A 27,839-nucleotide genomic window follows, 5' to 3' on the forward strand; every position below is an offset into this window, starting at 1 on the left:
GTTAAACTTCCTATGGGATCAAGCCCACAGGGAAACCATACACTCAAGAGAGCCACAATGGAGGGTAGAAGCCCACAAATTGTTTTGTTTTGCTTTAGAGTTTTACTTATAACCCACCATTATTTTTAACATTTATTAGTAAATGGAAAGAGACTACTGCTTGACATTTACTAATGTGTTATAGAAGACCTATTTCTTCTTTTTATTTAAGAAACATTAATATAGATCTAATCTATACAGCATTCTATGACTCAGAACTTTTACTTTCTGGAGCTCTTAAAACCCTTTGGGAGAACTTTTTCTTCTTTTTCTAGGCAAACAGTAAAAAAAGCATTGTGATTTATTGTCTCCCAAAGTAAACAGGTGCACAAGCTGTAGCATTCAAAAGATTAGTCCATCAGACTTATTTTGAGATGAATTTGCAGAGACTGTGTTGACTGTTTTCAACAACTGGTTGTGATTTGGCAAGGGAGGTGGCAGGATAGGTGCTCACAGGTGCTACAGAGCTGTGTTTGTTTTTGGTGCTTACGTGTACGTGTTGTTTGAGTAGTGTCTTTTCTACTGCTAGAGATCATGTCCTTTCAACCCCACTGTGGACTTTATTCAAAGCCTAGGGAGAGATAAGTGGAAGAACTATTGACTGTAGTCTTTGAATTCTTGGCATAAATCATTCAAGCACTGAAAGATGTAAATACATTTTGACACCTAAAGATCCTATAATCTGAGCATCTGGTCGTGATAGAAATGGCTGTGGGCAGGTGGTGTCACCATCACTTTCTCCATTTGAGTTGCTTTATCACACTCATGTATGCTGTGTGCATTGTCATTTTTTCAAATGGCATACAGCAAGCAAGGACCAAAAGTGGTCCCTAAGACTTTTCTCCAAAACTAAGTAATGCAGTGTGGTTTTTTTTCTGTTCTAAGTTGAAATCAAAGAAACCTGTTACATATGTGTGCATGTAGGAATGTGCACATGTATATGTGTGTGCATATGTGAATGCACAGGCACATGGGCGTATTTTGGGAGTAAATGGCTGCCTAAATAAAAAACTATTTCCTAGCAACTTGTCAAAGGCGGCTTGCACTCTGCTGTTACAGGTGTGACTGCAGCATCCATAGGCATACCCTGTGTAGCTTCAACCAAAAGTAGTCAGGCTGTAGCAACATGGATTTCAGTGCATGCTAAGTGCCCAAATATGCAAATAGCCTGCTGGCTGCCTCTCTGCAGTGTGCCTGGGGACCAGTAATACAGAGCTTTACCATCTTTCATACCACATCCAGCTTTGGTCTGCCTGCACTCACACATTCACACCTCTGCTTGCTGCACAGACAAAGCCCTGGTGGATTATTTGGAAGGCAGTGTCATGTTACAATTTTCTGTAAATGTGAAAATGGTCTTTTTCTAACGCTGTTCTAAAGGGAAGAAACTCCTTAAGACTGTATTGTGAACTCTTAGTGTAGTTTCTGTTCAGCTTCTAATGTTGAGTAAAGCACAGGAACTGAGTGGATTAATTGAATATGGGTCAAAGAACTGTATCCAAAGAGTCTACCTGTGCTCCTGCTTCTGTCATTTCTGATGCCTGAAAAGCTGTTGCCTCCACATGTTCTGCTTCAGGTGCCAATGCATGCTCCAGGGAAAAGGACACACTTTGCATCCATGCATATTAAGATGAGAATAATCAATCAGTTTTTCTTCCACCCAAATAAAAAAGTCTATGAAAGATTGAAGTTTCAGTTTTTTTGCAAATGAGTTATTTTGATTTAATTATTTTCTGAAGAGCCTTGTTTTACAAAATAATAGCTAAGAATCAAAGATTGACTAGCAGCCTATATTTTCCAGTCCTATGAAAATGGAAATAGGCGTATGGTATAATTCAATGCAATTAGATTTTCTGTTTAGTTAGAATCCAGTTCACTGAAATAATTCAGAATCAAAGAGGTGCTGTCTCAGTTAAGGGGGGAAAAGAACTAGCCCAGTTGCATTAAAAATGTGAATAGTCAAGAATTCAAACATGTAATTCTGTATAGCAATGGTGAAATGTACTCTCTAGTTCCAAATGTTTAAACTTCAGCAGTTCTCATGCAGATTAGGTAATTGTTTGCCTAAATGCCAGCTGTGGATTCAACTGCTGGTTAACTAGCCAAATATGAGGATTTGCAGGTGAACAGAAATACTTACACGTTTTAGTTTCCACTGCAAAGAATTGAGATTTTAACTTGACAAATATTTTTTAAAAAGTCATGCTGCTAAGTATTTTGCATATATCTTTTCTGGACTTCTCATATTTCATTGAGCAGTAGTTGCAAATGCATGCTTTGGAGATTTGTAGAAGTGAATAGTTTTAGAAACTCACTTTATATTTTTGAGATGTGCATAGCTCATAATATTCTAAATTAGTGTTTGATATTTCTTTATGACCATTGCTACTGACTTTGTGACCATTTTACTAAATTATACTTTTGTATTTGAAATAAAAAATTACTCTGAAATGAAACATGAGGAATGAAGTGGTGTCAGGGATTTGGCTGGACACACTTTAGGCAGCCAAAATTTGCTGGTGTATCCACTGCTGAAATAAGTGTATGTGCTAGAAGGGTGGAAAAAAATCCCAAACAAACCAATCACAGCCCTTGCTAATACCTCTATGGCAGCAAAACTGGAAAGAAAATGGAAGAGGTCCAGAGCAAAGGTCTAGTAGCTTATTCTGTTTTGGGAACAAATGTAATGTAATTTTTACCAGTGTAGGCTAAGTTACACTTACCCAGGGCATTGGGGCAGGGAAGGAAAAGAACCCTATTAAAGCCATAATGATAAAATGATTTTAACTCTTTAAGTATATTCACCCTTAGGTTCTTATGCTGTAGTTTTGGTAGCGGGTGGGGAAGGCTTGGTTTTGCAAACTGCAGATTTGGGGAAGTCTATAAAGTAAATCAAAGAACATCTGTTAAATGTTATTAAAGTGACCATGCTAGAATTCAGGTTGGACTGAATACAGAAACTTTCTTTTTGCCTTTTTTTTTCTTTTTCCTTTTTCTTTTTTTCTTTTAAACCTATTCTTATTTTTTTTTTTATTCCAGTAGTGAGAAAGTAGTAAAAAAGGCTGCAAATTATTTTGATTTTTTTTCATGTGGTCTATAGTTTTTCACATGTTTTGTATTATCTCCAATTATCTTTTCCCATTTTGCATTATCTCCAGTTAAATAACATTTTCAGTACAATGTATTTTGAATATTCTGTATGTTCTCAGATTTTCAAGAAATAAGCTTATACATTGTGACACATAAAACAAAAGCAGAAAAGACACAAGAATGCAGCTGTTTATTACTAGCTGATGAAGAATTAAATAACTTTTTTGGACCATCTGCAAAGCTTACTCATATGGCCTCTGCTTTTTACTGTTGTAAAAATGTAGCTTTTGAATTAGTGGTGAATTGGAGCTCTGAAATTATCACTACTAATCATGTATTGTGAAGGAATGGAAAATATACTATTCACAGAATCACTAACTATCGCTTGATTTTATAGTTACTGTATTCATTTTCTATGACAGTGGCATATTCTAACATGTTTTATCTCTTGCCTTATCTCTTCTTAAATTAAAGTGCTAGTAATGAGGGAAGGGTATGCCCCTAATCTAAGGTTAGGAGGTGAGAAAGATTAATTTAAATGGGGTCACAAGATTTTCACCTCTCCCTTCACTGTAGACTTACAGCAGACAGCCCTTTGCAGGGGTGAGTCCTGTGAATCACAGAGCCTTTGGAAGCAGTGGCAAGGTGGAGCAGGGATGTATATTGTCTTTTTTTCCTGAATGCTACCTTTCTCAAACTGAGAAAGAAATTATAGGGAGCCATGGTTAAATTTTGCTTCTGTGTGGCATTGCAAACCATCTGTATGCTTTGGGTTGGAAGGGACGTTGAAAGATCATCATCATTCCAGCCCCCTGGATAACAGTACAGGGGCAAAAGTATCTGCCTGATTATGCAGCTGCCCACCTGCAAGGGTTCAATATCTCAGGATTGTGCGAGAATCAATTCATCTGTCAAACCCTTAGGGGGAGGAAAGGAAGGACATGGGGGATACCTCTACTGGTGCTCTCCCAGTCTGATTCTTTTTAGGAACTTGCTGAGGATGCACCTCATCCTATCATCCAGGTCTTTAAAGAAGACATTAATTGATATTGGCTCTGAAGGACACCAGTAGCAAATGAGTCACCATTTAAATTTCTACCACTGATCACAACCTTTTGAGTCTGATAGTTTGTACATCTTTCCACCCACCTTACTGTGCACTCTTCAAGTATATATCTCCTATATCTCTAATTTGGCTAGAAGGACCAATGGAAGGACTGTTGATTTTTGTAAAGTCAAGGTGAGCAATATCATTGACCTACCTGGGCCCATCTTAAGCAACCATCTCATAAGAGGCAGCTGAGTTGATTAGGCATTATTTTCCCTTGCTGATTCATGCTTACTTACCCTGTCACATCTACTGTTTCATCTGCTTGTAAGTGGCTTTGGGAAGGATTTACTCCATGACCTTACCAATTACTATGAAGGAATGTGATTATGAAGCTTCCTCCAACTCTTTAAACAAGCTTCACCTACTTCCTTTTCTTGTTCTGCTGGTCTGCAGAGGATGCCTCCCATGACGTCCTGCATGTTGCTTTGTCCTCTGATCTGTGCCTATAAACTCAGATGACTTGGGTTCATTGTCCTCTTTTCTCCCTCTTACCTCTGAGGTTCCTTCCCTGCTGTCCAGGAGCACAAAGGGCTGGAGTGTACCAGCCTGCTCAAGGCAACAATCAAATGGAGCAAAGACATGAAGGACAAATATGCCCTTCTTGAGGCAGAGGTGCACCTTTTCTGAGATCCCTGAGCTTACTGCCCCTCCCACCTGACTTTAATCTCCACCTCTTGCTACCAAAGATAGTCAAGTCCCTTTCATGAGATTTCTTTCCATTCACCCTGTTTGAAAGTTTTACGAGGCCAGATATCCCACCTCATTATCCAATATCCAGGGGGGGAATTGAGGACAGAAAAGCAGGATATATCCACAAAAGCGCCGAAATATATGTAACTCAAAATTCACGGGAACGCAAAATACACGAAAGCAGAGCCAAATGTGTGTATGTGATTGAGGGTGTGTATATTTTCTGCAGTCTGTAGAAAATGTAGATGCTGTCTATGAGCACAGTATCTCTGGGAGCAATACACCTTCCGACCTGGTCTGAAGGCTGCAGGTAACATCAGAGCTCGCAGAAGAGCAGGAGAATGGAGAGGGTGTGATCCATTTCAGGGAGCTGAAATCAGCCAAGAGAGTTAACGAGTGCTCTTGGAAAGACACTCTGACTGCAGCCAGCTGCCCTGAAAATGAACATTTGTAATGAAGAATGTGTCTTGCACAGAATGCATTTATTTTGAGGGAAAGGGAGTGAAAGACACTGAAAGGAGGATAGTGAAGAATATTCCTTGTCTGGTGAGTGAACTGGTGTCTCCTGAGTGTTGGAGTACTCGATGATCCACAGGAAGGGATCCTCCTATTATGTGTGAGGGCTGCTGAACATTTAGAAGAGACACTTGCCAGCACTTTGATACATAAGTCTGACAGAGGGAGGGGATCTACATGTGTCAGTAGAGAGATAAATAATAGAGGTTAATTGCACCTTTCTTTCCTCAAGTCCAAAGAACTGTGGCTTTTTCTGCTTGTATTTTCAATATCTGGGTTGGGTGGTTAAAATAAGATGTTTGATCTTGTTTGTATGCAAAACACACTTGCCTTCCCCACCCTCCCCTGCACAAGGGCCAAAAAAAAAAAAAGGAAAGAAAGGATAAGAAGCTGGTACAAAGGCTGACATTGTTCTCTGGTAAATCACTTTTAGTCAGAAGTAGCTATGCAATTCAAGACAGAAAAAGAAAAATTTCTGATTTCAGGAAGAGTTTGAGGAGAGATGGGAGAAGGGTGAGGAACAATCCATTTGTATATTTTCTTGTGAACTAAGCTTTTGAAATAATCTTGGTTATAGTGTTCCATGCTTTAAGGGGAAAATTGCTGTGTATTTCTGGATATGCTTCACTCAGAGGTGTGCACATTTAGAAGAAATTGAGTACTGCAGGGAACCAGATGTTGTGACAATCCCCAGCTGGGTTTTTGGCATCTAATGGCAATAGTCACCCGGTATGAGCAGGGCAGAACATGCTATGAGACAAGCCTTGCACAGGGGAATTCATGCTGAACTTTCATCATTTGTGCTTCAGTTTTACCTATGTTAGAATACATCTCTATGCAACTTAACTCTGGCAAGACCCAGAGCATGGGTTGTAGTATGTTTGAAATTAGTAGCGTCACTAAATTGTGAAGAGGTATAGGAAATCATAAATGCACTTGGTATTATAAAATAGACAGCATTCACTATTAAATATTGTTTAATGTTAAAAATGAAGTGTATTGTATTCTAGCACGAAATAAAAAATGCACTTGAATGCATGGATTAAAATAATGCTTTCATTAATTTAAGCCTCCACAATTCTACTAGTAGTTTGCAGTGTCACAAAGTGTGATAAAGAGCTGGTTTTACTATCAGGACCTTTTGTGGCTTAAGGATATGTAAACAGTTTATAAGACCAGGCAGACCCCATTGGGCTACACATCTCAACAGCCTCATATGAAAATGTTAATTTGGGTACTATCTAGCTGTTTGTAACCAGGATTTGGTATTAGTCAAACTTTAGTTTAATTCAAAGACTTTGCTGTGTATTTTAAGAAACAAAAGCAAGGGTTTCAAGCTAGAAAAGCTAGACTAGCAGGGTATAAAAAAAGCTTTTAGAGCAACAAAATGTTTTCTGAACCTGGAAAACAGAATAAATTATTAAGTTATGCTGAATTTTTACAAACCACTGTGAAGAGAAAGAAATCAAGTGAACAGAGGCCCTGAGGAACCTGGCATAGATCTCTTGTGAGATCCCATTAGAATGCAGTTCAGGAAGTTGGCTGACGTATTTGCCGTGGTTATCACTGGCACGCTGTGTATTATTTATTTCTATCAGCTACTGAATAGAGATATAGAAACATATGCTGTCAATTATATTGAAATCTATTTTCTTCTGTGTCTGTGGTTTCATTATATGGTTGAGTTCCACCAAAGTCCAAAACGAACCACTGCCCCCACACAGCCTTAGGTTGCTGATGATACCGGGAGAGAATTTAAGATATTGACTGGCTGTGTTTATTAATGTTTAGCACTTTTCATACTTCTAAGTAAGCATTTCTAAAGGAATGGCCAGATTCCAAGTGGGCAGTTTCATTCTGGCAACCCTTATTGTTCTGACAGCTTCAGCTGAGTATGTAGTCTTGCTCCTATCATCGCCTTTCCTTCATGAATATGGTAAGCTGGTAGTGCTCAGAGATGTGCTCTCAGTCATTCTGTGCCACCCTGCTTATATGGGCACTTACACATCCATGTGGTAAACTGGATTAAGAAACCTGTAAACTAATCCAGTCAAAATCTTGCAGTAATTTTAACCCTGTCTATTCCCAGGGCAGCTGATTGTGCAGAGTGGGAATATCAGTACAAGTGTTGAGGGAGAAGTGATTTCTTTCAGATATAATGCTAGTCTGTGCCAGTTTAATGTGTTTGTATGATCTTCTTATTTATTCCTGTATGCAGCTATATGAAATAATATCTGTATTAACGGGTGTCTGGCTGTTTCAGGTGAAGGGCTAAATGTGTTTCAGAGAAGTCAAGGGGGTGCAGTCTGTTCTTTGAAACAGGTTCCTGCATCTGTTCAATTTGCTTTTGTTCTTTTTCAGGAGCAAAAAAAAAAATCTATATCCACACCTCCCAAGTGTTGTAGGGAGAGTTCACTAGCTGGTATGAGTAGAGCCAGTTTCTATACCTCATCCCTAATGCATGTGTTTCTGTGTGTACTGGATTCTGAGAGTGATGGGAGCTCACTACACCAGCAACTCCCAGTTGGCTTATGGTGATGTCAGTAGCAGGGCTAACCCCTCATGTGTCTTTCAGTCTCTAGCAGGAAAACTAAATGTACTTTTTTTCTCAGATTTCCCTTCTTCTTTCTTTCCCCCCTTTTTTCCTCTTTTTGTTTTTCCTCTCTTCTCCTTGGCTATTTTAACCATGTTGAGGGAAAGAGAGCATCCTTGAGGAAGTGCTCTCTAAGACAAGGTCAGCTCAGATTTCTTCAGATTTACTGAGAGACAAACTGAACAGCAACTGTTTTTTGTGTCATGGTAGGGTATGAGGTGCTGTGATATGGGGCCAGTTAGAAAGCTGATAAGCAGTTGCAGCAAAGAAAGGGAAGCAGCTTTTTGGAACATTCCCAGCTCATATGAGCATTGCTCTGGCAGCTGCAGTAAAAGCACTGGGAGGCAGCAACCCATAGCAATGAGGCTGAATGTAATACTTAGGTTTTTAAAAGTGTTTGGTATAGGGACTACATATTCAATTCAACGTCAATTCAACATCAATTCAACAAGTACACAGTATTTTTATAGATATAAAAATATTTTTCAGAACTGCAATTTAAAAAACCCAGAGTTCAGTTTCTCCTAACACACAAGCTGGACTTGCCTACCTGAGTCTGAATGATAAATTCAGATTTATTTACGAGATCTATGTATAATCTCATTGAATTTAATGGATTATTTTTATGAATAAACTTTTTTGGTTGGTCTGGTATCTGTGAGGATTTGAAAATGTATTACTTAAACTAAATGTGACAAGTTTTTCTGGCATGTTAATATTGTGAGTCTACCAGGCCAGTTATTGCTTGGCTCTTGATTATATTGGAAATAAGTGGTAGGACTGAAATTAGAAGCTCGGATCACCAACAAACAGCCTTTCCTATTGGCATTATTTGCATAATTTAAATATAAAACTGTGCTCAGCATGCCCCAAAAACATCTGCCAAAATATGTAATACAGACTATATCATCTATGCAAAAGTATGAAAGAATACTAATATCTCATATTTTATACTCAGAGGCTGATATTAACTGCTCAAACAAGGACCATGTTCCAATATTACAAGATAGAGTGCAGATCCAAGGACAAAATTTGGCTCTAAAGGACTGAATAGAAATTATTCTTAGAAAGGCTTCAATTATCTCTGCAGTAAAACTACTAGAATCCTCATTTTCGTCACTACAGACACTTGATGAAAGTAGCAGATGGCCACACAAAGCATCCATGCTATTTTGTTTGAGATTTTAATGTAAACTGAAATCATAAAATAATTTAAATAAGACTTTTAAAATTGGCACAAGAATTCTTAGTTTTCAAAGGCTTTAAGTCTAAACAAATCTTGAAGCAATCAGAAAATCAAACTTCTACCCGGGTTTATCTCATTCTGTTACTGTCACACAGTCATCACTTTTTACTGCCTAAATGTTCTCCTAACGTTTATTGTTTTTGCATATTAGGCTAATACCTTCTTTTATACTTGTCATTAATAGAACACTCTAGAATTGTTTAGTGGTTTTGGCATTTCAGTTAAAACTACTTGGTAGAAAAAGTTTCTTATATTCAGCCAGATTTCTGGCACTGGTTTTGGTCTGTTTGTGGCTGTCACTTTTCAGGGATGCTGGAGGCAATTATGAGACTCCTGTTCTCTGATTTCTCTGCAGGGGACAGTCTCAGCTGGGAGGATCAGTACACATGGGGGTATCTTTACCAGCCCTTGCCACAGGTCATATAACCACAATAGTCAAGATCCCATTTTGTCATGTCACTAGTATCTGTCAGCAGGCTAGCAGTGTGGGAATTAGCATTTGCACCTTATTAAAGCTACAGTAGACCCTGTTGCTCAGTGGAGTCTTCAAGTGCCTGGAAGGCATTAGACATCACACAGATACCTTGACTCCTTCTGCCTTATGGGAAACACTTCAGCTGCTTTTCCTCCCTTGCTCTTAAGAGCATGATTTTTCCTGTCGTGTGATTTTGAAGCGGGCATTCCTATGAATACAAATAATAGCTGTATAAGCTGAAATCACAGCAACTGCTGTTGACAATAGTCATGATTTAATTATAAAGATTGACTCTGTGTATCGCTTCATCCCTAAGAGGAGATGAAAGGATGTTGTGAAGTATGCTATAATCATTTTACAAAGGAGTTTAGAAAAGAAGGCAAACCTGAAAACCCTGGTTTGAAAGGACAGCTAAATAGTCAAATTGTCTGAGTGAAAACAGTGTCTCATAAAGGTTAATTCAACATAAGGTTAGTAAAGTAAAACTGAACATGTTTTGTCTTTCTGTGTTTAGTTCTCCTTTTTCCATTTAGTCACATTGTTGAGATGAGGCTATATCCCAATCAAACAGTTATAGGATTATTAGGACATGATTCCCACTTGACAGCGTAAGGTTGGAGATTTAATTTGTTCAGCTGCTGTGAGCTTCCTGAAACAACTGTATACCAAAAGAACGATTCTACATTTTTTTCTAATTCTGTTTTTCAAATATTTACTCTTACAAAATCGCTTAGCACTAAGGGTCTATGTTGTCCTTTGAAATCAATGAAGTTGGGCAGCACATCTGGTGACAGAATTAGACTTTACTTTTTTTTTTTTTTTTTTTCCTCTTAATTCTTCAATAGCAGGAATTGCCAGACATAGTATTTAAGAAAAAACCCCTGTCATGTTTGAATTTAAATGAATAATTTTGACTTTTTTTTTCATATTACAGTGTTATGGTTGCTTATCTTTCTTATGGTTTTTTTTTTTTTTGGTCATAATAGCAACAACTTTAACTGATGCCAGATTATGTATTTATATCACAGATCAGGCTGCAAATTCATTCTTTTCCAGAGAGGCAGAAAGATCATGTAAAACTGGTGACCACATGTTGACAGGCTGCATGATTTAACAAAACCAGAGGCAATCATTTAAAAGAAAAATGTTTTATTTTCTGCCAGCAGAGTATAATGGAGAGAAATTGGTTGGTATTATTTTTAAAAATTGCTCAAATCACTGTAGTTAGTATAAAATTGTCTCTGGAACTATTTCCTGTAAGTTAACCAGACATATGATTGTGTCCTTTCTCTTTTGAATACTGAAGCTCACATTTCATCTGTCTTGTGTAGTCTGTCAGGTATAATAGCTCTTTGTGATGGTTGCTTCTTTTCTTCTTTTCTGTAGCTAAACCCTCACCCACAAACCTTAAGCAATTGCTGGTTTTAAGCATCACTCAGTAGCTATTACTAGCAATCTAGCAGTCTCTGCACCTCTTTCCTCTTCTGATGAGCTTGTAGATCTATCAACAGGTAAGATCCAAGATTAACATTCAGTGTTTAGGGGTCTAAATTTCCTCGACTCCCAAGTATTTCTAGTTTACCTGACTGACACTATCCCTGTGAGGACAGGTTTTGAATACAGCAATGTGGCATTTTCAAACACAACATTTGGTACATCTTTTCTCTAGGAGCAGGGTTTGCCAGAATTGTGTTGTTCTGAAAATCTTACCTTAATTGTCTTGAGCATCTCTGTGAATAGTGACTTTTGAGGATTATCTCAAGAATTCATCATATTACAGAATGTTTCTTCTTGTTTCTGAGTTCAGCCATTTTAACCTGATTTAGCCATTTTACACCAAAAATTCTGAGGTGGTATAAAAGAAATTCTTGCCTGCTTGTGATTCCTTTATCCCTCAGAAATTAAATACAGAAATTACTACAGAAGCTCAGCCTAGATCCATCTGAGAAAATTCTACATGCCTCAGAGAAAATATGTTGTTTTCTCACATTAATGAATTAGAATTTTTCTCCCATTTTACATGCTCTATAGCTTATGGAACTTATCAGACCAGTTTCCATTTCTGCAACATAAAAACCATGACTGGCCAAGAATAACACAGGGAGAAGCACATAACTGACAATGCAGTTCAAAGCTGTTTCTCAGTGCCTCTTTCTTCTGTGAACCCCAAATTGAAAGATTTAAGTTTTTTATGAGTAGTAGCAGAACACTGTAGCCCAATGCAATGCTCTTTTAGATATGGAGTAAAATAATCTTTAAATATATCAGTTGAAGTATTGAACATGGAAATGATGATTGATGCTGCTGCATTCAGTGCTGAAATCTCTTTGGTTTTTTATGTTGAATAAAAAGAGATCTAAAATGGACACTGGAAAACATACAATGACTCAGTTTGTTTAATCAATCGAGTGTCTTGTCAAAGGGAAGGTTAAGAGGGTGACTTGATCGTGGACCGTAATTAGCCAGTCAGGAAGAAGATAGCAGATATTTGGAGTTTCTTTTGTTTAGTGGACAAAAGAATTGCAAGATTCAGTAGCTGAAAGCTGAACTCAGCAAAGTTGAAATTGAAAATAAAGACACAAAATGTTAATGGTGAGGCTAATTTAAACAGTGCAGCTGCTTAGCAATAGAAATTCTTTACATCTTGGAGTTTTCAGATTAGGATTGATACTTTTGCAAAAGAAAACAGAATTACAGGGTAATGCTATATGACCTTCCTCACATTAAAGATAGTTCCTAGATAATCATGATATTCCTCTCTGATCTAGACCTGTAAGACTTTGCAGGAAAGTATTTTATCTGCTGGCTAATTAAGAGGTCACTCAAGGCAAGGAGCTCTCCAGAAGGGGCCCTTGCCTCTGCATCGTGCTTTGTTTTGTGGTTTGGTGTTGCTCACATTTCTCATCTCTGTGACTGGTTGGGGGGGAGTTGTTTTAACAAGGACTTTTACTACTAGGTTGAGGGGTAACTGTGGCAGCTGCCGGACTGTATTTCAGAGCCCTGATAATTTTAATGCCTTTGATGCAATCTGATGGATTTAGGATATTGTTAATCTTGCTGGTAGTTGAATATTGTTAAAGAAGATAAGCATTACTTAGGGCATGAGATTTATATCAACTGTTAAAATGCTGAGACTTTTGTCTAAGTGTTATTTTTTAAAGTTCAAGGATTGTAATTGATGATGAGTGTGTTTTAAGGAAAGGTTTTGGCGTATCACTACTTTGGTCAAAAATGCATGTGTCATCAGGTCTACTCTGTCTAATTAAAGTGGTCTCTGAGGAGAATTGGGTTTTGCTGTACCATATCTGAAAACTTTGTTTAGAAATTAAATCTTGGGTATGCTGCAAGTGCCTGAAAATTAAAATACATGGTGACATACCTCCAGCACAGCAGTTACCAGTGCATGTGGCACCCCCTGGGTTGAGTACATAACCCTTGACAGCAGACTCTTTTTGGCACTTCAGGAAACACTTAAGCCCAATCATGTGTGTGACCAGTACTGGTATCTGTAAAGGGAACAAACAGGAAGAGCAGTGTGGGTTTCATGTTTACCCCAATGTATTGAAGCAGATGAAAAACTAACAATATCTTTTTTTGTATGACTTTTTGCCCTTCACCAGTGTATGTGGCACTTAGAGCTGTTCCTTGTCCCAGAGCATTAAACGGAAAGTAAATGTAATTCCTCTGCAAGGGACATTGGTGAAGGCTGTAGCCTGTCCTGGAATATGTAAGCAGTAGGAAAAGCTAATTCATTGGTAGTATAGGCGAGAGAGATGCCTGCTTGTGAAAATGTTGCTGTCTTGTGCTCTACTGACACTAATTTATACTAAACTGTTCAGGGTTCAAGCAAAGGGGGTAAAAGTGAAAGGCCTTGAAGCTCATTCATACTCTACTGAGTCAATGGTTCAGCAGCTAACCCTGCACCTTGGAGAGTGAATCTCATGCTTCTGGGAAAACAGGCTTGACTAAATCCACCAGTCAGCTTTTGGAGGCACCAGGGTCTTCTAAGACTGCAGAGTAAAAATTTTGCATGCACTACTTGGTTTTGAGCAGTCAGCCAAGGTAGCTATACCACCACCCAGGCTGACTGTTGCTTGTGTTTGTATTTTTGGGTTTTTTTTAATATGTACTTGGAGATATTTTAAAACTAGGTAGCTTGAGTATCGATGACAATGTGATCTCTGTCAGTACAGTTTTTATCACAGGCAGCAGAAAACATGCAGGGAATGAAGGCTGACAGTGGTTCTGTAGCTCACTGACTGTCCCGTTGGAGTTAAGCTTTGTCAGCTTTCAGATAGCTCAGCTGGGACTCTGAACTGGAATAGCTCCTTTGGACTGCAGTCCCAGTGTATCCCATATCCCTTCAACCCTTCTTCATGTAAAGCCTTGCAAAGACTCCCATGAGGAGGGTTCAAAACTACAGCCTGCGTATGTTCTGCATAGACCTATCAGTGTACACATACTTTTTAGATGGAAAGGAGAGAGTAAGGAGATGACGAGGATGATAATTGTAAGAAAAATAAAGGAGATAAGGAGATAAAAAACGTTATTTTCTTCAAAAAGGATCTTGATATTGTAGTAATTGAGAACACACCACTGAGAAATTTATGTGGCAGCAGTGAAAGAGAGAGGCTGGAATTCTTGCCTGTTTTTCCTGGCTCAGGGAGCTCAATTGAAGTGGATAGTTACAGAGAGCACAGCCAACTCTAACAAAATTCCTGTTTTGGTCATCTATAAAGAGCAAACTTGAGTTGCCTGAAGGCAACGTTGTTCTCTTAGGCCTTTTGGCAGTAGTAAAACTTAACAGTATAGATAAACTACCTGGTGCAAACAAAACTTTTATAAAAATATCGAACAAAATTGTTTTCACCTGTGCTGCTGTTTATTTCAGAGCTGGTAAAATAATCCTATGGAAAATAATGGCTATAGCTGATATGAATGTTCCAGCAAAAATTTCTGCCATGGCTCTAACATAGGTGAGGAAAATAACAGCTATTGATTCAGAAGCAGATAAACTCTAACCTGCAGTGTTCTTTCTTAAAGACAGTACTCACTAAAGGAGTATAATCAGAATTTGTTCACTTCAGAGAGATTCATTTATGTAGTAGCTTATAGTTAAGCCAAAATGTAAAGCTCATATTTAAAGTGCAAGATGCTATACAGCATTTCTAGTGTGGCATATGAGATAGCGTATGTGGAGACCCTGGGCTGAAGCTAGCTGGCTTTGTGGTTGAAAGTACAATGTTTACTTCAGGCAGGCAGATGTGACACCCAGTGACACTGTGTCTCTCTTGTCCTCTTGTTTTCCCCACGTCACTTAATGGGTGCAGTTTTTTGCAATAGCTTGATGTGATTGCTGTCATTCTGGGCTACAGTCAAAATCTGGCAACAGTGTTACCTGTGCTCACTCTTTGGTTACCGATAGAAATGCTACAATAAATTTGCACTTTTCCGCTTAATGCTGGATAAATTGCTTCTTTACATATGTGGCAATATATTCTCCTGTCACATAAGTCTTGCTGTTGTTAATTGGAATTGCTTATGCTCATTGAGGGAGGAATACTTTTCATCCTGTTTTGAAAGAAAATCTGTAATCTTGAATTTGTTTCCAAACTTCAGTCATGAGGAGAGCAGTGCAGGAAATTGCTGCTGTTCCACCAAATTAGCTTCTCAGATATCCTTTTAATTGGAGACCATAACTCAGATTCTAAGTATTTTAGGAAGCTGAACAGTACAAATTGAAATACAGATATTTCCAGTAAGGGCTCAGTTCAAAGAAAGCTTTTATACACAGATGAGTCTGCTAACAAATAGCATGTCATATGATAATGAGACCATGTTTTCTTGTGCAGTTTCACATTTCCTAACTGCACTGCTGTGAAATAAGTGGAGTGTTTAGCTACTCTCTCTTAAACTGACAAATCTCTGCTAGGGATGAGTGTGCCCACTATAGACAGAACGTAGGTATTCAAAAAAAAAGTCTAAACTCTGAATCAGAAATACATCACTTCCAAATGCAATATATCACACTAGTTCAGAACATTCATTTCCGCCAAAGTATTCTGTTTTTAATGTAAAGACTTCAATTTATGTTTAAGAACAAGCAAACTATAGTACTTTGACAGCCGTTCACACTTAATTTCTTTGCATTAAACCAACAGCATTCTTTTCCACAAACATCCATTGTTAGGACAATGCTCTCAGACGGAATTTATGAGAAATGGAATTATGTTACCAAGGAGATAGCATTTACTATAATGAAGAGTAGATCCTAGAAAATGGCCCCTTTTACAGCAGCTCAGAACAGAGCCACAAAAGCAATTGATTGGTCTTGGCATTTAGTCTTATATCAGCTGTGTCATCCATAGCTTCAGGAGTGAGAACACTAATCTGAAGTGACATTTCTGTTCTGGCGGGCTTTTCTGCCCTGATGAAAGCAATTACTTCATTCCTAAATGATAATTTGCAGGAGTTTCAACCACTTTAATTGATAATTTTTTGTTCTGAGAAGTTCAATTGTGAAGTGATTAGCTGATTTGGTAAATAGAAATTTAAGGTGTGAAATGTACAAGTTGCTCCAAGGTAAAGTGCTGTTTATTGGGTGCTGCAAAATTGCTTGATAAAACTGAGGTTTCTCTATTATCAGGAGGCTGGCAATTGCTTAGTTCAACATAGGAAGAAAAAAAAAGACGAAAACACTAGCGTTCTAGTTGTAGAATTTGGATTTGAACTAGTGTATCACAGCTCACTTAAAGGTTTCTCTAACAAGATGTACATTAGTTTTAAAAGATTGTGCAGGATGGCAAGTTTGTAATGCTTCAAAAACCTGACATGTTGCTATTATTATGTTTTAGTGACTCACTTTGGAAGTAAATCCTGTTATTTAAACAGTTCAACAAAGGTACTTACTGGTGTTAAAACATTCAGTTTAACAATTAGTTCAAGCATACACAAACCATTTCCTTGAACCATGTTTGTATATTTAAAACAAAGGAATCCTCTTCTGTGAAACTACAACACCTAAAAACCAACTTCAAGTCTTACTGATACAATAAAAAGCTTGGCTTAATATAGGTATTATTTTTTATAAGTTTTGCAGTAATTGTTAAAGCACTTTTGGCAAAATATTTTTTTTCTTTCTACAAGGAAAAGAAAGGTTTTAATAGAAATCAGTTCTGTCATATTTCCCTACACGGTGAAAAAATAATGGTCATTTCATGTGTTAAATGAGAAATATAAAGCAAAAATGAAGGTCAAACTGATTTAGCACATCAAACAGTCTTTGTCAGCCAAGCTTAATATATCCTGAGTTTGTGGAACAAATGAAATTTTGCTGCTATGTTACACTTTGCTTCCAAACAACCATTACAACTGGTTTTATATATTGTGTGAGCATCAGACCATCAAACAGTGCATCTTTACTGACGTGTTGCTGCAGTGATGATCTACAGCAGCAATCTGCCATTTATATAAGGGCAAAATGTGCATCTATATTTAGTTGTGAAATTGGCCTATTATACTCTTGATGTTTACAGAGGCTAACATAAATTAATGATGACAGCTATGAGCAGTGCATTAGTTAAGCAGCAGAGCTTTTACCTTGAACTTGAAGGTTCCAGCTTTAACTTCCAGCATATACTATACAGCTTTCTTCACACATTAAAGAAAGTCTCAAAACATTATTTTTTCTTAGACAGCATTAAATAGCTTTAATTTCTGGACTAGGCCCTTGATGATAGTATCAGATAATTTACCACTTTTTTTTTTGCAAATTCTTGTCTGTAAGAATGGTGATTTTTATGATGGGGCAAAAATACACTCCCCTGAAAAGTGTTTGGTCATTGAAAGGGTCTGATTTTACCAACTTGGAACTTAGACAGATGTCAGATATCCTTTGTCTGATAGAAAGAGCAGATTGAGGAGGCAGTCTGCCTCCCTTGGTTATGTAGTGCACTTTCACCTGAAAGTCTCTTCATGCAGCTCGTGTCAGAGCAAGTGTAGACACTGTGGTAACTATAGATCCCAGTTAACTATGACCACAGATCTGACAAGTATGTAGGTGTTCAAAGGTTCGCAAGTTAAAATGATGAAGTCTTTGATGAATTTTTGATGGATGAATTTTTAACACAAGTCGACCTTTCTCCTTTGAGGCTGCATGCTAGATTAATTGATAAATAGTGAGACTGAGCAATGTTCGGATCTCCTAAGCAAACAAGTAGAAAAATCCATAAAAATCTGCTGTCTGGCTTCTCAGATCTACTTAAAAAGAAAGAAGGTAAAATTTAATGTGGCTTTTGATTTTGGAGGTTTTCCCCTCACAAAAGTAGTGTCCTTTTTTAGACATTGGTAACTGTTATTATTAGTCTTGAAGTTCTTGTACTTTCAGTTCAGAAACAATCTTTGTGAAAAGAAAATCTACGAATGGGATAGCAGAAAGAAAAAGCAAAGAAAGGGAAAAAATATCAAGTCAAAAAGTTGTCTTAGAAGAAAAGAAATCCCCAAAGATAGCAAAATGTAGTGTAGAAATTAGAGGTAAACATATTAACATACCTTCATTATCAATTTTTCAGAGATAATTGAATTAGTCTTAGAAGGTTGAGTGCAGATTTTTTCTTCTTTTAATTTACATCTACAGGAGCATTAGCTCTCTTGCTTCATTCTTTTGTATTTTGGATCTACTATACTAAAAAATATCCAGTTTCATGCATATTTGTGAAGTCTCTAGGGCATAACCTTTAGAAAAACAGAACAAAAGAAATTGATAATAGCAAGCCTCAGGCTCATGCTACCACCAATGGTGATGTTTGACTTCCAAAACGGGTCTTTTTAACTGTAATATGTGCAATTATGCAGTGCAGGTTGGTTTCCTTTACTTCCTTCATCTTTCCTACAGTCTAAATAATTTTTTTGGAGTCTGAAAATGTGCACTGCTGTAGTCACTTGGATTGAACAGTGTTTCTGAGATGCTACTATTAACTTTTGAAAAAACATCAGGAATATGAAGAGTCATATAGAAGTAAAATCAATAAATATTCCAAATAATTGGGTCATTTAAATATTGATGCTATTCCATTCTTTGAACTTCATTAGAAGTTTAATTGTTCAACAACATCAGTGAAATGAAAGAAGATTTTTATATGATAGAACATGGCTTATGGGTGGTCACCTATCAGTAGAGCAGGACATTATCTTAATGAATTGCCCAGGCATTAAAAGTCAGATTTTAAATGTACTTGTTTTAAATGGACTTAACTGCCCTCCTTGTTTTCACTGGTCAACTTGAAGCCCCAGAAAAGATTCTGAAGGATGTGGCTTTGAGGGAACAGGTAATGGATTATTTTTGTAATAGATCAGAATGTATAAACATTTCTATTAGTCAAATTTTGATAATAATCCACTACATTGTATAACATAAATACATAAATTATGTAAATAGGTTATTAATAACAGAGGAAAGGACCTAAAGTTGATTTAAATACGAAAATGTCCAAAGTATGGTAATATTATGTCCCATCATATTAGTGTGGAACAAAGTAAGAAAAGAAGAGGATCTTTCTAGTAATATTGATACAGAATTGCACAAATTCACATATATGGACTCAGGAGCAGCATAAATTTATTGCTTTATGTAATACTGTAACTATGCTCACTAGCAAGTAAGCCTGCTTGTGTTCTTTATATTGGGAAGGACTATACACAAAGGGACATGTACAATTTAAAGTCTCTTTCGGAGGGCTGAAGGGGCTGGATCACTTATCTCCAAATATTTTTGTAGCAGATTCATTGTGCACTCTAATGTTGCAGAGCCTTTCCTTATATCTGATTTCTTTTCTGTGAAATGGTTATAACATTCATCTGACTTTCTCCTTCAGAGAGTTGGATCCTGTTTATAGTGGACCTTTCACTGCTTGACTTTAAAAGACTAGACTAATAGAAAAATATACACAGACACATAGTGCTTCTTTCTCTATAAAGCCTGTTATAAACATTATTAGATATTAAGTGTTATTTGTATACTATATCTGAAGTTGCTGCTACTAATCCACATTGTTGTTAGGGGCTTAAGACTACTGCTCAGTAACAGCTGGGTTAAGAAGTATGAAAATGTTTAGTATATAAGAAAAACTGTCCTGTTCTGGTAGACTTTTGCATTTCTAAAATTTCTGCTGAAACTGGGGAGGATTTCAATGCCATTCTCAAAAATACTGTGCGTCCTTTGTGAGACTTTGCCATATTTCTCTGGTTCACAAGCAGAGAAGTGAATGGAAAATGAGCAGTAACTATGAAAGCACAACACAGATAAGCTGTCCATTGGCTCAAGCCACTATATCTCGAGTTCAGCAGTCCATCTGTCCCTCAAACCTTGTTTTATGGCTGTTGCTTCCAATCCAATCTCTATTTGTGACAAGTCCAATGAAGGTACCATAAATCCCAGCAGTGCTGTTATGTGGGGCTGGGCAGAGGGAGACAGATGTTCTGAGAAGCTTTGCTGGGGGGTCTCTCCTGCATCAGGTTTAAGGGAACAGTGTAGGTGAAATGTAAATGTGAGCTGCCTTTCTAAAACTGGGCAAGTCTACAAACCGCTACTTTCCAAGCTATATTTTGAAACTGCAAGCAAAAGTTATCTGTAACAGCAATCATTCCCCTGTTTTTGTTCAAAATGCAAATTCACATAATTCAGTTATTTCACTGATTTTTCCTGCCAAAACTGAGACACAGAAGTGAGGTATTGTTATGACCCTGAGATTAGCTCAGTTGGTTACAGCGTGGTGCTAATAACACCAAACACCAACGTCATGGACTCTTTCCCCATGTAGGCCACTCATTTAAGTGTTGGACTTGATGATCCTTGTGGGTCACTTCCATCTCAGAATGTTCTGTGATTCTGGGAACATAGAAAAAAACCCCTTGTCTAGGTCAGTATATCTGTTGATATGCTATAATATGTTTGATTGCTATTAAATGCTGCAAAAATTAGGATCTGTGATTGTCCCAACTTTAAAGTGACAGATGTTAATTGGTCAGACATGTGAAGGTTGTGGGTGTGCACACAGACATGAATACTTGTATATACTTATGAATGTAAAGTATATAAAATTATGTGAAATAAAATATAGAGGAGGTTAAGCTTGGAATGACCACAAGCACAATGAAATCACAAGTGAGTTACGAGTACCAATAAAACTTTTATGCAGCACCATATTATCATGTCTTCTGCATCTGATGTGTCTTCAATAGAAAATCTACTTTAGAAATGTCATGTATACCATTTTAGAATTATATGATAGTATTTATTGTACCCTTTCATCTGTAAAAGCCAGACCACCTGTATATCAGTCCATCTGGAAAGGCCCTAAAAGGAGAAATAAAATATATTTTAGAAACCATATCTAAAATAGCATTAGTCTTCAAGCCATGAAATATCCTGTTTATATGGTCCTGCTTCTCAGAATTATCAGGAGCTATCAGCTGGAAACCTCTTAGTCTTCTTTAGAGGACTCTCTATGTGGAAATTCTATGAGAAATGTCTTCCTAAGGGAATGCATGAAATTTCACTATTGTATGACAACATCATCCTTTTGCGTTGTACCCTGATGCACCCTGATCCAATTGTCTTAGATACTATCCTTTCTCCACAGGAGGCAAAGAGGGAGCAATATTTATATCCCTTGGGTATATTTCCCACTCTTACTCTCTTGTTGGTACTGTAGATATTCTATTTAGATTTGCTTGACTGTTAGGGGATCTTCTCTGTCATTTGAGAACTCTTAAACGTGTGGTGCTTGCTTTGTTGGTGCTTTCTGTTTTTGAAAGCCACTTAGTAAACATGTGTGTAGTTCCCCACACTTTAATTTTTCTTATTAGCGAAAGAGCCTGTGTATTTCTAAGTTTTTGCAGCCTGATACTTAACAAATTCATTCATGTTCCAAGGACCACCTCTAGTTCCAGGTGTCATATGACAGGAAGCAAGATGAATTTTGGTTGTGTGTCAGCATCACTGCTTTCTGTTGGGAGCTTCACATTCCTCTTTTCTAGCATCCTCTTGGGATTATTAGTGCCAGTACTTTGCTTTATTAAGAGCATCTGGCAAGGAAGCTGATGTTGCCTATCAGCATCACAGGTGCCAGAGAGGATTAACAGCCATGTTTAGGTTGTATCTAATGAATTCTTGCATCCTGCTGAGGAAATCACTGCTCCCAAATTAAGGACCCATTTTATCAGCATAACTGCAGTGTCCAACAGTACAGTGTATTTCCCTAGTAGAATTACACAGAGTAGAAATTAGGACTTGTGTGCACATATTCACAGACACTCTTTCTTAATTTAGCTTGATGGCACTGGTGCCAAGAGAAGTGCTTCAAGTTACAAATTCCTTGACTTGATTAACCCCATGAAGCTTCCACAAATGAAAATATAACAAACGGTTGGGAGAAAAAGTGAGTTATCCTCAATACTGTTTCTCAAGCGTTTATTTTGTTTATCGTGTCAGCTCCCCATCCCTTCTACTTTTTTTGTTGTGTAGCTTTGAATAACCATAGGTGGCTTTCAAATATTTGTTTGCTGACACAGGGAGCCTCACTTTTCAGCTCAACTGACTTCCATTGCAAGCTGTTACTGATCCAGTAATGTTTTACATAAGTTTACATTCCAGTATATTATTCAGTTTCAGCAATCTCCTGAAGCCTCTATGGGACTTGTAAACGGTGGATTTAGACATTGGTGTTTCTAAGGAATATTCTATCACCACTCAATTTCTAACCACCACTCATTTTTCAGTTTCAGAAGTTGCTGAGATCTGTAATTTTTCTGATTTGTTTTACTAGGGATCTTTAACAATCTCCCATCTTACATAGGGATATAATTAAGTGCTTTGGGAAGAAGGTCCTTGGTGCAGTTTCAGAGCAGGTCTGTAATCTCAATTCTTCTACTAACTTGATTTGGGGACTTGAATTCTCAGGCTTGGCTTCCAGGAAAAAAAAGGTGGTGACAGGTAGAAAAGGCCAAGTCTTATGCCATGAAATTGAGCTTTCACTTGGAAGCAATTGTGCAGAGACATTTGCCTGCCTTTTCCTTGTGTCACTGTTGTATATATTTAACTTGTGAGGGCATACTACTTTGGAATTAATGGGACAGTTCATACCTCACAGAGTTGTAGCTCCCATATGTCTGTGTATACATCAAATACTTTTATCTGTTGTATTTAATGCACCTTTTGAGGGATATCCATGATGGTAGATATCTAAAATTTGAAATTTGAGAGAGATGCATCTACAATGAACATTGTGAAATCTTATTTTTCAGGCACTTTTTTTCCTAGAATATAGTTTACAAGTCAAGGTGCTAGCATTATATGTAGAGTTTATAAAACCAAGTATGTGCTTTACTATATCATTCAGTAGGATTCTGTATCTTTAGCTGTGAGTAAGGATGTGCTGTTTCCTCCCATACCTTTATCTCACCATTCCTATTTCTTAGCCAGACTGTCTTTTTAAATATAATTACTATTGGCGTGGAATTGTGTAGGGAATGTAACATGTTAACCATACTAAGGGAACTGTCATGGAGGGATTTCATTTGTGTGTTAAGGGCCCAGCTGATATGCCCTACCAAGTCTGAAGTGGCAGAGATGGCTACAAAAATGCAGGTAGTTATGAATATTAAAGCAAGAGAAACTCTTCATTTTATTCCCAAGTTAGAAAAGCAGGTAAATAGAGCTCTTAGCTCCATGGTGTTTTATCTGCATGCCTTAATTCTACTGATTTACTTCATATGTCAGAGTGCTTTTGTAGATCTCGTCATTATGACTTTTTTGTTGATAAATCCAAGGTTTCAGAAAGGGTTGTGGAAGGTGGAGGAAAGCATTTGTTATTCCATTATATACTGGTTGTATTCTAGTTCTGTGGTAAAACAACTAGTAGCTAATGGAGTTGTGGCTTTAACTTCATCAAATTAGTAAGTAAACAAATGAAGCAAAGGAAAGATAGAGCCTTAATGAGGTACAAGAACAGTTTCTACTCACCTTGCACAGTGATGGACAGACACCAGCACCAGCCTGAGTCTATCAAGGTGGATGTATTGTGAAGCTTATAATATCCTGAATTGAACACTTTGCTCTATGTAAAAAAAAAGGAAAAAGCCCCCAGGTGTTGACCATTGTCATCCCACTGCATTCAAGGAGTTTTACACCAATTAAACAAATAGTACAGGAGTAAAATCTGAATTAATTTGTGTATTCTGTATTAGTGGTAGCAAATGATACATTGATGAAACAGGACTAAATTAATGTCTTTGCATTTCCAACAGCTCAGTGTAGAGCAGAAGGTCCTTTCTGATCAGAAGGTTGTCAGTCTGCCATGTATGTGGTAGTGAATTACAGTCAGAAATGTGAATCACAGAACTGTATTAACAGCTTTCTCACCCCACTGACAAAGGTTACTGCTTCCACTACAAAGACAGTTGAACAACTCCTGAAGAGCAGCTTCATGAAACACAGGAATTTTCACATTATTGCACCAGACTTACACTTCTGTGTCTCAGCAGTTAGTGTACAACCTGTTTGGTAATCTTGGCTGCGCTGCAGCACCTGTCAGAGGTGGCAAACACTAGAATCATCTGCTTTTAACCTTCTCCCAAGAGTCAGAATATGATAAAAATTAGGGCAAAATTGGGTGAATGAGTGAGTCAGTGAGAAGCAATGGCACCTAGACATATAAACCCCACATGTGCACAGTATTCTTGGGATTTTTTTCTTGAGACTGACAGCTGACAAAGGAAAGGCAGGCTAAAAAGGAAGTGGCTAAAGTGATTTAAAAGTAGTTACATAATATGTTGACCACCACTTAAACTCAAATATTATTGTTACTTTCAGTCATTTGAGCGTGAAGCACCATTTAATATATCCTGAATTCTGTAGATCCATATGCAACAGCATTTCGCAAATGTGGTAATTTGAAGAGAAGACCAGCAGTGAAAAAAGTAAATTGGTTAAATGTGAGAGAACACTAATACTGACGAATGTCCTACTTTCTTTATTTTCTTTCAGTTTACAAGCTTTGAGGAAGGAAAAGTCCCGAGATGCTGCTCGCTCTCGCCGGGGAAAGGAGAATTTTGAGTTCTATGAGTTGGCAAAGTTGTTGCCACTGCCTGCAGCCATTACCAGCCAGCTTGACAAGGCATCCATCATCCGACTTACAATTAGCTATCTGAAAATGAGGGACTTTGCTAATCAAGGTGATCCTCCATGGAACTTGAGGATGGAAGGACCTCCACCTAATACATCAGTTAAAGGTATGGAGTAAATATTGTTGTGTACTATAGAATATGGTAGCCTTTAGTAGCCTCTAAATTGAAATTTTTACCTTCATCCTTTCTTCTTTCCCTGCATATCAAATCCTTTAAAGGGATTCAAATGTGGAAATCTGAGGTCTGCATGAGAAAGACACCATGTGAAGGTGAAATAAACCTCTTATTTTAATTTTTTTTTATTTACCAAGAAACCTATGATGTAACTGTTACAGCTGTAAGTCTTCTGGGTGATGTAGACTAAATTCTTTCAAATTATTTACGTGTTATTGTGTTGCTTTGTTTTAGTATTTTATATAAGTATATGTTTGAGAGGAAAATGGCATTATTCCTTGATTTGACAACTCAGTCTCTTAATTTTCTGGCTATACCTTAAAGGTAGAATCACATATTTCTGAAGTTTGAAAGCATCACATCCAAATACTTAAATCTTCAGCTGAGAGACTAGGATATTATTTATCCTCTTGTAATGTCTATAGAAATTATTTTGACTTCTGAGCCAGTAGACATTGATCAACAAAATAGACTGTTTTCAGTATTAAAAGATCTCTTTTAATGCTCAAACAAGCAGTTGCGGAGCAAAAGCAGTGTTTTAGATGTGAGTTGGCACAAAATAGAGGCTGTGTGTATGTTGCTCCTAAACAGTCTTTCCAATGACCTGTGTAAAGTGGACTTTTTTGGTAATCTATTATTTTTTTAACTAACACTACCCATCTGGATGAGTGTGATCTCTGTCTGATAGGTATTTTATATTAGGGACTAAGTTGCAGTAACAGAAATCAGGGTTACCAGACTTGGGATTTCTGGGTGTCCTGGCTTTAGCAGCCCAGAATACTCCCTTATTTTAGCTACTGCTCTCACGTTTTGAAGGAAACATATATTTGGAAGAGGCATATGAGATTTGAGCACTTCCAGTTTTTTCCATGAATCATGAACTATAAACTCTTAATCTACACTAAACCAGATAGAATGTATACAGCATATGGCAAACAAAGAAGCCACCTTTAAGGGTTGAGGGAGGAGGTAGAAATAGAATCTTATTTATCAGCCCACAGCTGTCCATGAAGGGTTACTTGTATTGATGCTGCAAAGGAATTTACCTGCTCTTCCATTTAAAGGAAGTTATATTATTTAAGGAAAGTTAAAATTTTCAAAGGATGGAGAGAGGTATGGGGGGCAAAAACCAACACAGATTCAGACTGACGATTTAGTAGCTGGACATAGTTCCATCATTTCATATATTTAATTTATATTATCTGCCACATCATATATAATTCTCATGGAAGAAAAAAAGCAATAATTACATCATCCAGGGCATGAGTGTAACATGGTTCATTAGGCTTCTGATATAATATGCAAATGTTCCCCATTTTTACAGGATGAGAGTTTATTCTCAGGCAATTAAACATTTTTTCAAGGTAGATGTAAAGTGGACTCTGCTGTACAATCTATGATCTGTCTGTGCTTCTACAAGCTGTCCTATGTTACTGAAACTCTGAGCTTTGCCAATCTCTGTATATTTTTAGAGTATCTGGGATCTATTTTTCATTATCCTCTTCTGGAATATATACCTGAATACCAAATCTTCATTTTTGTGCAAAGATTCTAATGAAGAAAAGAATTTTAAGGAAGAACAAATTCTTATTCTTAGACAACAACATCACTAGTCTGATCTAGATTAGTGTTTCTCCCTAAAAAAGAGCAGGGTAAACATTTAATGTCTGTTCACCCTGTCTGATATAATAACCCTGCCCCTCCAGCCATGGAGTGCTATGGTTCTCATTCCTTTAGGTACAAGGGGTATTGGGGCTCAGGAAGGGGTTTTGACATTTTTTTCCTCCTGTTTGGGTGCTTAGCTTAATGCTAAGTAGGATTGTATTATTTATGTGTCAGTATATTGAAACAATGCTTGATGAAAATGTGTTTCATTGTATAAGAATTCCCCATAAGCAGCTTTAACTGTGTACTACAGGTATATTTTATGATTTCACCAGTTCTCCTTACATAGAAACCTGTTAACACATTCTGATGAAACATTCATGAAATTACGTCAAAAGAAATTCAGTTTCATTTATTAAGGGTGCTTTTTGCTGCCCTTGAAGAAGTTCATATGTATAAACAAGCTCACATAAATAGCTTGCAGGTTCACGTGAAGTATGGATGATAAACCTACAATAAAACACTAGTCATGCTTTGTATGTGCACAAGCAATCTTCTGAATAGACTTAAAGATATTTGGGAAATTATTTGAGTGGTACTTACATTGTATAGGTAACTGCTATTTTTTTCTTCCCCCAAATGTGTTGACCTGCTTCTGTTAATAATTCATTTTGAAAGCTTAGTTTTAAATTTTTCCCCCAATACTGTACAGCAATTAAATAATTTTAATTCAGTATTTCAGAAAGGTCCTTTACTCGGCCCTGTATTTATCACAGCTTTTCTTAGAAGTCTGTAAAGGCTGATGAGTTTGTTTTCTTATGCCTATTGTGTAGTGATCACTACAAGTTGTGCTTGCAAATGAGGGCTCAGGTAACTCCATCTAATACTTTCAGAGTCAATTACTTCATGAAAATATTTTGAGCAATTGGAAAGTAACAGATAGTTTTCACCATTATTTTATAAATATCTGTATTGTAATAATACAGATCAAATCTGCAATGAACATTATGCATTATTCAAGAAATGACCAGGCATTCTCAGCAGTGTTTCAGCTAAATAACTGATGATTGTAACCTTTAAGGAAATCTCATTGTGGTGACTATTGGTAAATCATTTC

The 27,839-nt window shown here is 37.2% G+C and overlaps 1 protein-coding gene across 9 annotated transcripts in view; it reads left to right on the plus strand.

The window, feature by feature from the left end:
* The window catches only part of NPAS3 (neuronal PAS domain protein 3), a 594,777-nt gene that overhangs the window by 156,318 nt on the left and 410,620 nt on the right, over positions 1 to 27,839 (plus strand). For 8 of the 9 annotated variants that reach the window (XM_030950330.1, XM_030950332.1, XM_030950331.1 and 5 more), the window contains one exon: positions 24,804 to 25,048. In XM_030950330.1, the coding sequence (XP_030806190.1) occupies positions 24,804 to 25,048 (245 nt within the window). Of the gene's footprint in view, positions 1 to 24,803; positions 25,049 to 25,161; positions 25,213 to 27,839 lie in introns of all 9 variants that reach the window. The other variant, XM_030950338.1, reaches the window with a different exon arrangement.

Source organism: Camarhynchus parvulus, chromosome 5, assembly GCF_901933205.1.
Source record: "Camarhynchus parvulus chromosome 5, STF_HiC, whole genome shotgun sequence".
NCBI classification, from domain to species: domain Eukaryota; kingdom Metazoa; phylum Chordata; class Aves; order Passeriformes; family Thraupidae; genus Camarhynchus; species Camarhynchus parvulus.